Raw genomic sequence first — 15,414 nt, 5'->3', positions numbered from 1 at the left:
TTACAATTTAGCTGCCTTCTTTATCCATATAAACATTATAAGCGATCCTAAATGCAAATGTTCTTACTATGAATAATGATGTTCTCTTACTGAGAACATTAATAACATATTATGGCAATGTGAACTTTACAATACACAAAGGGCGAATTTAATTAAAAAGCTACTAAGAAATTCTCGAAAACTGTAACTTGCGAATTTCGATATAGTAAATCAAATCATTATTTTCAAATAATTTCTCCGGTAAGAAAGAGTGAAATATCAAAGTATCTGTTAGTACTATGTTGATATTAAATTATACGCATCATTGTGTTGAATAATATTTTTCAGAAGTGTTCGGTACAGTTATATTTGTTTTTTAGTAGCTATAATACACATGTTTTCGAGAGAAACATTGGTGGTAGTATAGTATACTAATTTGCACTCGAATCCAATGCTGTTCAAGAATTCCAGGCGACCCCAATTTAATAAAGTTTTTACTTTGCGGCCGATTGTTTCTCTTTCGCTCGATGTCAAACTTTTTGTATATCTGAAATGATAAAAATTCCACGGATGTGAGAAGAACAGTAAAAATAGCGGGCAATCAGTGGGAAGAAATAATCAATATGATTACCTCGTGACTTTAAGATTATGTTCCTTATCTGAATCAGCGTGCAATCTGCTGGAAATAGATCCACAAGTTGCCCAGCTTGCAATGCTACATAAAATTGGGAATTCCGATGACGTAAATCCGCACTGTTCCAAGTAATGTTTTCCGACATACGACGCGAATTCGCATCTATGATGGCAGCAGAATGCAATCACTATGCCGTTAACATTGCAGATAGGTTTATCTTGCATTGCTCGGTTCAAACAGTTTATAGTTAAATCTGTAACATGTTTTTATTAAAATATTTATAGTTAAATAGGAAATAACGTGTTGGAATTGCACTACCTGTTGCAACTCCGCACAAATGTTTAGCAATGCCAACTTTGTAATTAAATGTCTTAATCTCTGCGATGTTGTTCAGCTTCAAATCAGCAATATCAGCTCTTATTCTCTTTATCACCAGAGGATACTGTTCATTTTTAAGTTTGTTGTCACTCTTATGTCTGTGACTAGAGCGATCTACCAACAAAATACAGCTGTCCTTTCTATCTTTTATCATTTGTCCCAGCCAGTAAGTCAGTTTGCCTTTACCTGCTCCAAATTCAATGAAACATGTATTATCTTGCACCAGACCTGCGCGTTCCAAGTGAGAGAGTAATGACGCAGTTTGCGAGAGATGTTTCTTAACAGCCTTCCCACACGATTCGTCATTTATTTTGCTTTGCAGTACCTCGTGTTGCAGCACTACCTCTGGAAAGCATGGTAGTTTATCTGAAAGTAATATATTAAGTTTTACAGATTTGTTTCGACGAAATGACTTTGATATTGCCAAAATTCTTACCATGGGCAGCCTTGACTTTATCAATTACTGTATCTACAACAAGTTGATTCAGCTCAGAGAGTGGTACATGCTTCAGTGTTTCATACGTTCCATCCACATTAATTCCCTTGACTATAAATGAAGGTTGAGAGTCAATTAAACGCTTAGCATTACACACCTTCAAGTGCTTGGACAATCGTGATTCATAGCATGTACTGGAAAGGGTCTTCAAACTTTATACGCACAAAGAAAGATGCTGTTTCTTGAAGAATAAAAATTTACTTACTGAGTAGGATCAAGTGGGCACTTTACTCTTTTAGCTCCAACATCATCTACTGAATCATCCACTGAATCCTGTTGATGCTCTCCGCAATATCTATTCCCTTTTTTCACTGTCATTCGACAGTAACGCTTCTTGCGTGTCACAAAATACATGCAATGATTCTCTTTTCCCATTCCGACGGTTACTTGCTCTCAATAAATTTTGAATTGACTTAACCATACTTTAAACAAGAAGGTTATGTTCAAAATTCACCATGAGGAATTTAAATACAGATTCCTACTTTATTAGTGCACGATAGAATAGAATAGAATTCGCGGAAAATGATATTCAATTTGAACATTAACTTCGTTTATATCTCATAATCGTAACTTTAAACACAATTTTAATTATTTTTAAATTTAAATCAATATTTAACGAATCAATAAAATACAAGATCTAGTATATACAATGTTGATAAAATAAGATTCTGCATCTCTAATTAAATTTCTTTAACAACAGAAATAAAGCAGAAATCTTCGAGAAATTACTTAACCGATGATACAGCAAATTAGATGACCACAACAGGATGTTACAGAAGTATATTCTATTTTTAATAATTAATAATCGACCGTTCTAAAACTTTGTTTTCAAATTAGGTTTCATATAAAAGTCTTTGATACGTAGATCTCGGTTCATAGCAAAAATCGATGTCATTCGATCGATACACTAACATATACTCATATTTACGTTCCCTGCTCGCACACATTAATGAGCTTTGCGTAATCACAGAGCCAATACCAGCAAAAGAGGACACCGCATCGAGTGTAGCCAGCCAAGACCGCAGTTAGTTATCAAAACGTCGCCAAATCAACAGCACAGTTGTCGGTGTCCGTCATGGTTTTGTGAAACGTTCCTCATTTCACGCCGTTTTCAAAATTAATTTCCGTAAAAAATCAGAGGTTAAACCGAGATCCATGGAATATTCCGCGCCCTGTGGGTTGACGATCGGTCGCGATGCTATTCTGACCTATATTTGAATTCGTGGCTGCCAAGTAGCTTTCGATGGAACACGCACAGTGTCGAGTGAAGCATCCTACGATCCAGCCGTTGACTCTAGCATTGAGATATCGTTCGCACGTCTTCGTTGCCGGGTATGTAATTACATTTCTACAATTAACCAGAGTCGCGTGTACCGTTACGGTACACTGAATAGAATTAGCCCCGCATAAGTTATACCGGGTGGCGAAATAGTCTTTGCGGAGGAAGCGTTTTGTTACGTTGTCCTACTTCGATCGATTACCAGTAGAATACGGATGTTTATGCAAAATACAAATTGTTTAACTCGATTGAAGGAAACTAAAATGAAATTGAACTGTATTATTTTAATAACGATTTTAAAGGAAAGAAGACAGCAATTGTCTCTGAATGTTTCCCATATGCTTAAGATTCGGTATTTTATCCAGTGAATTTTTACATAAATGCATACAATTCGCAGTCTAATTATCAGTTTCCATATCTTCTGTGGTTCGGTTTCCAATGTATTTTCATGCTTTTTAGTATTGGGGCTATCGAGCACTAAACGCGACCGATGGATATTGCTTTGTAATAACAAAATTAGGTTTATTGTAACTTTTCCTAGTTTGTATTATAACGCGTGCATGAACGAAGAGGTTTATTAAAAAATTGGTTGCGAGGAGATTTTTATCATTTTAACAATTTAAGCTTTTTGTGCAAGAATCGAGCAAGTTTAGATTTTGGAAGTTGCCGGATTCTCGCATTATAATCGGCAGAGCGTATAAAATGCGTAAAATTTCATGCAGTATTATTCTACTGCGAACTGGACATGCTCAGTTTTTGTATCAAGGTCTTCAATTGTAAAAGAAGGGCGAGAAGCTGTGAGAAGTATTGATCCGTTCAGTAGTTCTACTATCAATTATATTTGATTTACAAAACGTTATCTTTGCTAGATATGCTTTGTTATCTTTGCTAGATTATATTAACTCCGACAGAAGAGTAGTTGAAGTTCTCCGGACAATTTATTACTTTACAAATGATAATGAGATGTACCAAGAAATCATTAGCTGTTTAACTGTTAAATTATCTATTATAGAATGTTGTCTCTGTGTACATATAAACAGCCATAACCAGGCTGCGGATTTTACGTATTTATAACAAAATTGGTTGATCAAGAAACAAAACAGTAACAGACATTAGCGAAACTTAGAAATATTGGTTACGTTATAAAATTACTGAAAGAAGCTTTTTCCACCCATATCATTTCTTACGATCGAATTAGAAAATTGCACGGTGTACAGCTTTTCGTCACCTATTTCTTGGAAATAATAACATAATTGTTCAAAAGTTTCTATGGCTGTGCGAGTCGAGTGGAAGGAAGATCATGCGAATTGTCGGTGAAACGAGCGAGGTGTATGATCTTTCCGAATTAAACGAGGACATTAAACTAACCCAGGAATTGCGCCCTCTCGTTCTCTAGTTTGCTGTCACGTGCCAGGTAGCGGCTACCTGTTGCTACCTTGTAACACATCGAAAAATGTGCACGTCCAGCACCGAGCGCGTCTGCGTGTATCAAATCAGACAATTTTGGAGGCGAAAATGGGGCGTTCTGTTCGGTCTACTAACCATAGCCGTGTGCGTTGTCTTGATGGTCCAATTGTCAGTGAACGAGCAGGAGAGAGTGAGTCATGACACGTCCCTGGATAGTGAGACGAATGATGTGTACGAGAGTGGTACGTAAATTTCTTTTGCATCGTGCTAAAAACTGTAACTGCTAAATCGTGTTGTAGTTTTAATAAAAATTCATTCATCTTCCAGGGGGAAAAGTTCTCTTATTTTCCTTTTGTCAAGATACTGTAACATTTGATCGCTTTCTATTTGAATTTCATGAATTTTAGTTCAGGAATCGTTTCGCTACTGTACAGGATGTCCCGGGATTTTACCGCCATACTGCGGAAGCTAAATGTAATGGCCAAAGGAAAAAAAGAAATGTTACATGATGTTTGCGGATTCATGATTTGTTAATCTGTTACAGAGATATAAACAAAAATATTTATATATATTTTATGTATTATTATTATTTTAAGTTTCGATATTTTAGTCACTCCTCTCATCCGACATTCTTGTAACTACGCAAACCATACGATGAACACTATCAACTAATTTAATCCAATCGATGTGTTGTTGCGCGGCAATAATTAGATAATTATCGAGTGATGGTATTGAAATGCCAAGGTTTTCGAAACGCTGAATACGCTGATATTCACTCTGTATACGGCTTTTGTGATGGAGATGCACGTAGTACGATCACGGGTTTTTCAACGAAAAGGAATGACTGAAATCTATGTTTGCTTTGAATGAAGAATCTATGTTTGCTTATATCTTTGTCGCAAAGCGTTAATTCGCAAACTTCATAGAACATTTCTTTCTTCTTTTGGTCCCTAGATTAACCCTTAACGGTCCAATGCCGTCATACACGCGGCAGAAATCAATAAAACCGTAAAATCTGGCAGGAAACATTGGAAGAATAGACACGATTGTTTCGATGAAAATATATCAACGAAGTTTTATTAAAAAAATATTATATATATAATATATATAATATATTAATATATATTATATTGTTATTAATATATAATTAATTATATATATTAATATATTATATATATTATATATAATATAATATATATTAATATATTATATATATAATATATAATATATTATATATATTATATATAATATAATATATATTAATATATTATATATATAATATATAATATATATATATATATATATATATATATATATATATATATTTATAATATCTCTTCTCTATATTTGATACAAAAATTTTCAGTAAAAAATTTCCCTTCGTCTGAAAAACAGTCTGGACTTGGCAGTGTGTAAACTGGAAATAAATAGTTTTGGTCCTCTAAGGGTTAAGTTCTCGCAGTTCGGTCGGCAAAATCCCGAGATACCCTGTATAGTTAATGCACACATAGCTCTATTAATTACATGCAAAATAGGTAATAGTTCCTTTTGTTTGATGCAAGGATCTATAAATAATAACGATTGCTACCTCTGTTTGATAACAATAGCATAGTATAATATATTAGGTTAGAAACTATGAAACGGGCGTTGAACGATGTACATCGCGTTTTGTTTCCATCTGGTTTCGGAGAAAAATAAAATAAAAATAGGATACAAACACGAAAAAAAAATTTACGAAATGAGCAAGAAGAATACCTTTAAAATTTATAAATAAAAATATCGTGCGCGCATTACAATGAACACAGTCGCAGCTGAACACAGACTAAACAAAAACGTTCGTTTCATAGTTTCCAACCTAATAGATGGGCTTGGGCAGTTAACGGTGTATGGCGTGGGCGTGGTTCCGTTACATGACAACATCTGATGCAATTTTCGGCAAATAATGACTTAAGACCTTGCAGTTGTACATTTGTAAAGAGGTTGAAACGATTTTTTAAACAGCTTGCCTCTACATAGGTCGATGAAAATGATCTTGAATACATCAAATGATAGAATAGGTGAAAGAACTCGTTTCTAGTCATGTACTAAATGACAACATCCTGTATAGTTTAATGTTATACTGACGTAAGGAAGTTGCACACAATGACTAGCCTACTTTCGCACATTATAACGCTAGGTTTACTGGACTCCATATTTTTGCCGTCGCTATTGAACGTTGTCATTAAAGAGATCTATTCTGTAATTTTACAGAATGTAAAGTGTTGATAGTTAACGTTCAATTTTATTTGAAATAGTTTTAAAATTAGCAATTAGAACGATCATCGATACAGGTATAAACGATACATTTTTAAACTTCTGCGATAACGTTATCTTTTACTGCTGTTACAGTTTTGAACACATGGTACAACTTCACCGACGGTGAGTTCAGCTTTAGAATGAATCATTTCTGTGTTTGCTATTCGTTTGAGCTGCAATTTTGGTTTCTGTGCGCGAGTAATGTTTATTATCACGACGGCGAAGGTCATTGTTGCTTTCTGAAATCACAGTGACTCGTACGATACACAATGCAGTTAACGTGTGTAGTCTCAGCACGGAAAGAGATTATTTTCTAATCTCCCATTACCTTCTTGCTGTGGCAGGGTCGCGCAATTTTGCCAATTCTTTTTATTCGTATTCGAATGTTTCAATCTAGGTCATTGTAATTCCTCGGTGCTCTGGACAATATCTCATATCATAAAAATCATTGAATTGAAAAAGAAAAATATATTGTAATTCGCAATTGATTGCACATTTTCCGGATTTTGTATTCATTACAATTGGTTGTGGTAGATACGTGCAAAACGCTGCTATTGTTATCGCGCTTTTAACGTTGTAATTTGTTGTAATATGGAAGACCAATTAAAACATTCTGTGGAGAACAACATCCTTGAGCAGAATACAGTACAATGAAAATAACCTTACGTTATTACAAAGATCCTACATTACCAAAACTAACAATTTGAAATCGTTACGCTTTTGCAGCTTCTGGAAATTAAAAAAAGTTTGTAATTGTAATCGTTTGCAATTTCATTTCATTCAACTTCGTCTAATCTTATTTGTAAAATATTATATTTAATTTGCATAAACATCTACAGTCTAGTAAGTAGGGTAAGGTTGCTACGATTGGGCCATTTAACTTTGGTGCGGTGTTAGTAAGAACATTTTATCTATAAATTAGAAACAACAGTTTTTTAAAATAAACTATTTACTTTATTATTCGTATGCTCAGTAGCAGTCGGATAAAATTAACCATTTTCTAAAATTAACTGAGGAACGAAATGCAGTCGCTTTTGAAACTACAATAAGTAGAAATTGCAGAGTATACAACAAATGTTAAAAAAACCCTAATAAAATTCATCAAACTGTGACTTTGTTTCGAAGATATTCGAGATTTAAAATTTACCTGTTCGCAATACTATCACAGTTATATAAACAACAGTCACAAGAAGAAGTTGTAGCTGCATTAGGAGAGTTTCCGACTTGTACCTCTTTGGACTGTGGTTCGAATCCTTGACCATATTATACATTTACTTTTTCTTACTCTTCCTTTTTTTATTTTGTTTCATTCTTGATGGTGACATTTCGCTTGTAAGTAGGCTACAGCCTAGAGCGGCAGTTTTTACGGGCTAGCGGTTTTTGAATAAAATATCGCTTTAGGTTTTTCTATAAATAGCAAAAAATCTTACCTTAAATCGACCTTAAGTAGATTTACAACTGATTATTATGAATTCAACAAATGATATTAACTTTTCCTATATACGTACTATGGCAGCGCTGGTTCAATGATTGCGATCTTACCCTACTTTGGAAGTATGACTGCGGTCACGATCGAGTGTCAAAGAACTTACTAAATATACAGGGTGTCCCAAAAATGTCTCGAAATCAGGAAATGGTTCCGAAGATGTTCGAAAAATGTTCCCAAGATCATTTGAAGTATCTTTCTCCTTAGCGAAAATGCAATCCGCGGCTACGTTTAGGAGTTATTAACGAAAAACAGTGACCAATGAGAGGCGAGATCAGCTGAGCCAATGGGCGGAAGCCGGCTTCGTGCGCTCTTTGGCTGGACCGCTTCACGCCAGCCGAGCTCGTCTCTCATTGGTCACTTTCGTAATAACTCGTAAACAATGCCGCGGATCGTATTATCGCTAAGGAAAAAGTTATTTCGAACGACCTCAGCAAACCCTACATTTTCGGATTGCGAGACATTTTTAGAACACCCTGTACACAAAATGAAGACATCAGTTTATTTGCAGTATAAAACAAATAAAACTTTTCTTCTATCCTGAACATCATGGTTTGCGCGGACTGTAGATATCGATATTTGTTATCGGATGGCGTCAGCACCTGCAATTCGAATAATATACCTGTTGCGTGCCGTATGATATCGAATATGCACGTACAGATGGCACATCATGAATACTAATAATACGGCGTGTCGTCGAGATTATTACGATTTAATGACGTATACTTGCCAGCACGGAATTTAAAACAAATAATAATTTCGTACAGTGTCCTAATAAATTTCAAATAACGTCACGAGATAATAATTCATTCTTATGGCAATGGTATTTTGTGTATACTAATTTTGTACTTTATATTTAACTTGGACAACCAACATTTCCGGTATACTTCTTTTTCTTGGCTATTCCATTGCACAGCAGTTGCAAATACAGTTTCTTTAACCTTGGAGCATTTCAGTTTGATTAGCTTTGATCGTATACATAAGCAAAAGTATGTGAGTAAATTACGAAATTTTTAGAAAGAAGCCAGTACGATGCTTCGCAATCTGACAGCATGGTTATTTTGAAATTCTGAAGGCTGTTTTATGATTTCTTTTTTTTTTTCTTCCCTTGGGCAAATTTGACGACTGAGACTCGTCGTGAACTTGTTTTACCTAAGTTACGAATAACGAATTTAATTCGTCGTTCAAACTAATCGTTCAAACTTTTAATTACTATATATATATATTATATTGCTCAAATAAATGAATTCTCAAACAAAATCTACTGCCTTTATATGTACAGGGTGTCCCAAAAATGTCTCGTAATCCGGAAATGGCGGGTTCCTCAGATCATTTGAAGCAACTTATTTCTTTACAAAAATTTTCTCCGAGGCACCGTTGACGAGTTATTAACGAAAAACAGTGACCAATAAGAATCGAGTACGGCTAACGCGAGGCGGCCCAGCCAACCAGCGCACGAAGCCCAGTTCCGCTCGTTAGCTCGGTCGCCTCGCGCCAGTTGAGCTGGGATTCGACCGCTCGACCGCTGGCGCCGTTGGCTCGGCCGCCTCGCGCCAGCTGAGCTGGGATTCGACCGCCCGACCGCTGGCGCCGTTAGCTCAGCCGGCTCGCGCCAGCTGAACACGCTTCTCATTGGTCACTGATTTTCGTTAATAACTCGTTAACGGTGCCGCGGAGAAAATTTTTGTAAAGGAAGAAGTTGCTTCAAATAACCTGAGGAACCCGCCACTTTCGGATTGCGAGACATTTTTGGGACACCCTGTATACTATTTCGCGCGTCAGAAAATTTTAATCCATTCCAAAGGCAAGAATTTTTTCAAATAAATATGTACCCAAATGTATCATTTGATCTAATCGATGCTTCTAGCGTTAAGAAGCTTTTCGAGATAAATCGATATCACGAGTTGTCTAATTTAATTGTGCCGTGTCGTGTCGTGTTGCTCTGCTTGTTAGATAGCGTCACTTATCGTAGACGGAAAAAGCATTCAACGATGAGTTCACACAGTTATCGAAACGTGAATTTGTAATCTATTGTAGGCGCTCCCTGGTTCAATGGAAAGAAGCTATCTCGTGATTCACCGGAATGGGGACGTTACATGCGGGATCTCCGGCGAGATTGGATACTTTGGAAGTATGATTCGAATAAATCGTACAACCTCGCGGAACCGGAAATCAAAGATCAATCGATGGGCCAGGCGGAAGAGATTCGAAAAATCCTCAAAGATAAGGTAATTTCGATTGTTTCTTCATATTTCGTGATCATATTTTGTTCGCCATAAATAATATAGTCGGTAAAATCGGCTGTACTCGAGTAAAATCAGCTGTTTAAAAATGAACGAAAAAAAAGATACGAAGTATGCATATCTTCCAAGATCATTAGCAATATATGACAGACTCGCTGAGGGGTTCTAGAATGAGTAAATGGATTTTCTAAGGATTACCGAAAGGTCCGCGGAATTTCTAAAAGCTGTTCGAGTCGTTTAGGGGATTTTGAGACCGTTAGAGCCACTTTAGGCTCGCTAAAGAGATCTCAGTGGTTGCTGGAAAGATTTCAACATGATTGATATTCTATGCGTAAAAAGTAATCGGTGATCAAACAAACTGGAGTTTCAAAATTCATTTTCCAATCGTATTAGAGAAAATTGCAAATTAAATTCATGAAAAGAGGAGATTGTCCTCTAACTGTTCACCTTCGAAAGATATAGTTACATTTAATCAATTTTCTTTGCTATTTTTTTCTATCATAGCTGTTTCTATTATAATTATATTTTTGTACTTCAGGGTGTCACGGAGATCACGATGTCACAGATCGTTGAACTCATTCTGATCTTGGCTATTGCATGGCAGTGTTACAAATTATACGCATATAATCGCGTTTAAATGTATACGGTGATCCTGAAATCCTCAAATGCGCGACGTTAACAAATATCTTTCACTTGCCAGAATGTTTTTCCTTTCGCGATCACGTTCTTCTGTCACATTTTCTTCTACTGTCAACGATCGGACTGTGAACTTCATGCATTTATGATAATGTTACGACTGTATGGAGCTGTAGCAGCAATGAACTTGTCTTCTACGATTTGCAATAGAACCAAGGGAAGTCGACTTCCGAATTGAGATTGTGGTTTCCGGTTAACCGGAAACTTAGTTCTTGACGAGATCAGCAGCTGGCAGTTAGGCGTCACAGAAATTCGACTAGATTCATTGTAAATAAATAATTACCTTGAGGGTTTCGCTGTTATTAAATGTTCATCGTCGAGGAAGATCAGTACGAGAATTAAAATGCTGTAAGAAAACTTTCCAACTTATATATATATTAACCTCTAGGCTACTGTGGGCGCCTACAGGCGCTTAGAAATTTTGCGTTTGTGACCCTGAGAGCGCCTATAGGCGCTCGACGCAGTTTGGTTTTCTGACACGAATAAATATCAATTTTATTGATATTTATTCCGATAGATCTTATCTCAGTTATATGAGAGTGAATGCTAATTTCGCTGGGGTATATATTCCGTTAGTCGCCTGAGAGATATTTAAATAATTAAATATTAGCGAAATATTACAATAAGAGCTGTTAGAGTAAGTAAGCAATGCGATGTAACATCACGTATTTATCAATGTTTCAAACTATATCACGCTTTATTAGACTATTAGATACCTTGTGAAAGAAGCTTTACATTAATATTAAATTCGTAATATTTATAGTAATTCGGTTCGGAGAAATAAATAAATGTTGTTTCAATGTAGTGACATTCAGTTTTTTGCTTATTCCTGTCGTATGGTACGGCCGGTGCGCCTCAAAGTCTGCCGTAGTCAATGGAGTAGAATGATCGAAGACAAGATGAAGATTGGTCGAGAAGAGCCTAAAGATCGAGCCTGATAATAGAATAGGAACATAAGGTGCTGAAGTGGAATGGAACAAATTTATTCTTTTTGTCCAGGTAAATGGATTCTTCGTGGAGTGCGGAGCCTACGACGGCGAAACACGGAGCAACACGTTGGTTTTGGAGCGATACCTCGGCTGGACAGGTCTGCTGGTCGAAGCCGATCCCTTGAACTTCAGCAAAATGTTGTTGAAGAATAGGAAAGCTTACCTGACGCCCACTTGTCTCGCAATACGGCCGTATCCCTCGGTGGTACGAAAGTTCGTAGTCTCTCGCAAGCTGCTGTTCCACTTATGCGCATACCTAACGCTATACTACGATCGTTGTTGTTCGTCTATCACGTCCGTTCAATTTGCAGAGTTCGTTCCTGATGGCAAAGAACGTGGGTCGTCTTCACGAGCCTAACGCAACAGACAGTCATCTGCCAAACTCGCCGGACGTGGCCTATAGCGGTGTGCATCTCTCGGTGCAGTGCATTCCTTTTATAGATCACATGATGGCCCTAAATGTCACCACCGTAAATTATTTCAGCCTTGACATCGAAGGCAACGAGTTGCAAGTGCTAAAAACTATTCCTTTCGAAAATATAAACATCGAGGTGAGCATCTGTTGGGCGTGCAAATTAATTCGCGGCCATGTAAAAAAGTATACCGACTTTGATGCAATGAAATCATTGTAACGTTTACATTTTTCTATAGTAAATTCACTCGATAGAAGGCTTTTTGTTGTTCTTACTATTTTGACGAACTTTATGGGATGTTTCTAATGCAATTTCTGTTATTTCAGACACTATCGGTGGAGTTCTCGCACGTCGCGAGTGGCAAGAAAGAATTGATTAGCTTCATGAAGACGAAGGGCTACGACGTTTTCAGCTCTGTTGTGAGAACCGATAAACTAGCTCACGATATAATATTCGTGAAACACAATTTAGGCTCTATTGTTCATTAGTGCGATAAATATATTTATTTATTAGTTCTTACGTCTGCTTTCTCACAGAGTCATTCCTATACTAGATATTCCAACACTGTAATAAAGTCCCAAACTTGTTTTAGAAATTCATTTCTATTGCAACAATTTGCGTAAGTTGAATTTCTTTAGGATCCTTGAATTTCCGTAGTTTTGGGGTAACTTGACATAAATTTTAGGCTGTGCGACTTTTGTGTAAGATAGAAATTTTAATATTGTTTCATTCTTTCTTGCATTTCATCTACTCATTTCTCTCATAAATGTATAAAATCCGTGGTCTATACATTTCTTTGACTTTGCCCGATTATACGACTGTCGTCGCGTTAGTTTTGGAGGGATGTTATTTAGTGGTGTGTTAATAGTAATAATTTTATTTTACAAAATATTTACAAGGAACATACATTTCGCATAACAAAATAAAGTGTTTCTCTGTAGGTACTCCATAGGACTCCGCGTGTCGGCGTAACGCGTCTAAACGAAAATAAATATCTTGCAAACAATTAGGAACGAATGGAGCCCGTGAGATAAATGATCTCGTATAATTCGTGCGATTCTTTACAATTCTCTCCAGGCGTTTAATCCGTCGATTCGATTACGGCCCTCCGCATCGTCTTTAACCGAACAACACGGAGGCGAATCATTTGCTGTACATTCGTTATTTTTATTAAGAAATTTTACAAACTAGTGGAATGATTCAATGTACAATTAAAGCGACCCGCTACTTATTGCCACCTGATGAGCAATAAATTTCGAATACATTCGACAGCAACGACTGCGAATCTTTATGCGAGAATGATCTAGAATGTACAATGCGAGAGATGTTTCTTTCGTCGAGTGAAAGATCTCTCGCGGTAAAAATAATGAATTCTCGTTACAATATACACATCGTTTTGTATTTTACAATTGCATAAAGATCCGCAGTTCAGCGATAACAAAAATATTCATTTGCGCCCCGTTCTCACGGTCATCGATAAATAAATAACATACTTAAAGCTTTTGGACTAGCCTCGCCGTCTTCGTTCGTTGTTTATAGATCATGGGAAAGGGACATCGAACGCGTTTAGGTGATTACAGCTACTTATTGTAACAACAGCCATCGGTAGGCGCGAGGAGAGCGTTCAATTACTAATTGCTGTTTTTTTTTTCACGTGTTCGTGCGCGTCCATTCGCGAGAGGATTGTTAATACACTCTCCACGTTGATACATTATTAACGTGTACGATCGACGCACTTGTGTCGTGCCTTATAGCATACAAATATAATAATAAAATTGTATTCACTCTGTTTCCGTCGATGTTCAAGAAATAACCCTTTGCGGTCCAATATTAAGATGCACTCTATCTAGATAATCTACGTCGACATCATTGTAATGCAACTACTCTGCCACACTTCGTGTCCTGAAATTCGCAATTCGATCGTAGATACCAATTTTGACAGTGGATAACACAAACCGATGTATTTAATATTAATAAATTATACTCGATGTTAAATAATAAAAATATAAGAAAATGATGATGCTGTAGTTTCATGTGGTGAACATTGAATTGTGTATGCTATTCGAATTAGTATGTATTGCATGATCTTCTTATTAAATTAAACAATAATGGCAACGTCAAGCTATGAAGAAGATTGAAAACGCTATTTCATACAATAATAGTTCGAAAAGAAATGATCAGGCTGTGCTGCTGATTCGGACACGCGATTGCGTGTTCATCTATTCAATCGTCTTTGTGTAGCCGTCGCGGTTACGATTTTGTGAATCTAATTTTGCTAGCGCGAGCATACTTACGGTTCAAATTGTTTCTCGGACGATCGTGGTGTTACGCGTTGTCTTTGCGCGTGTGTTTGTTCGAAGCCAGTGTCGGTTTTGTGCCGGTGGCTGCGTGCTGGTGCAAATGATGCGTTTCGATTCTACTCGCTACAGTGCTCTAGAGTGTGATGCGTGCGATGACAGCGATGATTCGGAAAAATAAACCCAGGATGATACCCGGCCCGCAAAGGGTTGCCGTTTCTATGGCTTGGCATTCGCGTTTCATTAAACGATACTCCGAACATGGCTGGCGAAAAGGATGGGCTGTCACGAATTGAAATCTCTCCTCTTACTATCGTGTTGCTTTTGTCGGTCCAACTTATCGGCGACCCCGTCAGAAGAATAACGAATCTCTGACCCCTAAAATACAGTAACAGAAAAGATTCGGTTAATAGAGGGGCGCAGAGAGAACGTTTTAACTATGTCGGCAAGCGTTATAGGAACTGAGAACACGCATGATGGGCAACGCCAGGCATGGGCTTGGCTCTGCGGGGATCTGGAAGCGATTAGACCACGTCCACTCGAGCGACTTCGTGCTGAGAGACGGTGGACACGTCTCGTTTGGGCCAGTAATAGTGGTTCAAGCGACAAAGGACGGGACCACTGGGATCAACCAGACCACGCTCACTTAGGGAATTTTATCTCGAAAGATAGTAGGATTCTAAGAGATGACGAGATCACGATCTCAGAGATCACGTTTCGGGTGAGATGTTTCCTTTGAGCCGGTAACAGAGGTTCAAGTGACAGAGAACGAAACTATTCGATCCCGCGCGGCTTTGGGAGCAATCGGACCACGCTCACTCA

The 15,414-nt window shown here is 37.2% G+C and overlaps 3 protein-coding genes across 6 annotated transcripts in view; 1 reads left to right on the top strand and 2 right to left on the bottom strand.

Annotated features, from left to right (window-relative positions):
* Positions 1-304: 304 nt before the first annotated feature.
* LOC117222526 (tRNA:m(4)X modification enzyme TRM13 homolog) lies at positions 305-2,602 on the bottom strand. 3 transcript variants are annotated; one of them, XM_076522246.1, is made up of 6 exons: positions 2,467-2,602; positions 1,693-1,909; positions 1,428-1,621; positions 932-1,357; positions 611-866; positions 305-526 (listed from the first exon to the last, which is right to left on the bottom strand). In XM_076522246.1, the coding sequence occupies exons 2-6, from the start codon at positions 1,860-1,862 to the stop codon at positions 343-345; spliced, it is 1,230 nt and encodes a 409-aa protein (XP_076378361.1). In that variant the 5' UTR covers positions 1,863-1,909; positions 2,467-2,602; the 3' UTR covers positions 305-342. The 3 variants fall into 3 exon arrangements, with proteins under 3 accessions (XP_076378361.1, XP_033330173.2, XP_033330164.2); XM_033474282.2 differs by lacking the exon at positions 2,467-2,602 and having other exon boundaries at positions 932-1,105; positions 1,178-1,357; positions 1,693-2,272; XM_033474273.2 differs by lacking the exon at positions 2,467-2,602 and having other exon boundaries at positions 1,693-2,272.
* Positions 2,603-2,674: 72 nt separating this feature from the next.
* Positions 2,675-14,312, top strand: LOC117221938 (uncharacterized). Of its 2 annotated transcripts, XM_033473301.2 has the most exons (7): positions 2,675-2,819; positions 4,163-4,415; positions 6,562-6,591; positions 9,992-10,182; positions 11,893-12,087; positions 12,194-12,433; positions 12,622-14,312. In XM_033473301.2, exons 2-7 carry the CDS (start codon positions 4,220-4,222, stop codon positions 12,781-12,783), a joined length of 1,014 nt encoding a protein of 337 aa, XP_033329192.1. In that variant the 5' UTR covers positions 2,675-2,819; positions 4,163-4,219; the 3' UTR covers positions 12,784-14,312. The 2 variants fall into 2 exon arrangements, with proteins under 2 accessions (XP_033329192.1, XP_033329201.1); XM_033473310.2 differs by lacking the exon at positions 6,562-6,591.
* The window catches only part of ETHR (ecdysis triggering hormone receptor), a 96,836-nt gene continuing 94,578 nt past the window's right edge, over positions 13,157-15,414 (bottom strand). The window contains exon 8 of the mRNA XM_033473282.2: positions 13,157-14,970. Coding sequence (XP_033329173.1) covers positions 14,878-14,970 — 93 coding nt within the window. The 3' untranslated portion in view covers positions 13,157-14,877. The remainder of the gene's footprint in view (positions 14,971-15,414) is intronic.

Source organism: Megalopta genalis, chromosome 1 (assembly GCF_051020955.1).
Source record: "Megalopta genalis isolate 19385.01 chromosome 1, iyMegGena1_principal, whole genome shotgun sequence".
NCBI lineage: Eukaryota > Metazoa > Arthropoda > Insecta > Hymenoptera > Halictidae > Megalopta > Megalopta genalis.
The sequence above is the reverse complement of the archived record's forward strand: the minus strand, read 5'-3'. Positions and strand labels throughout refer to the sequence as shown.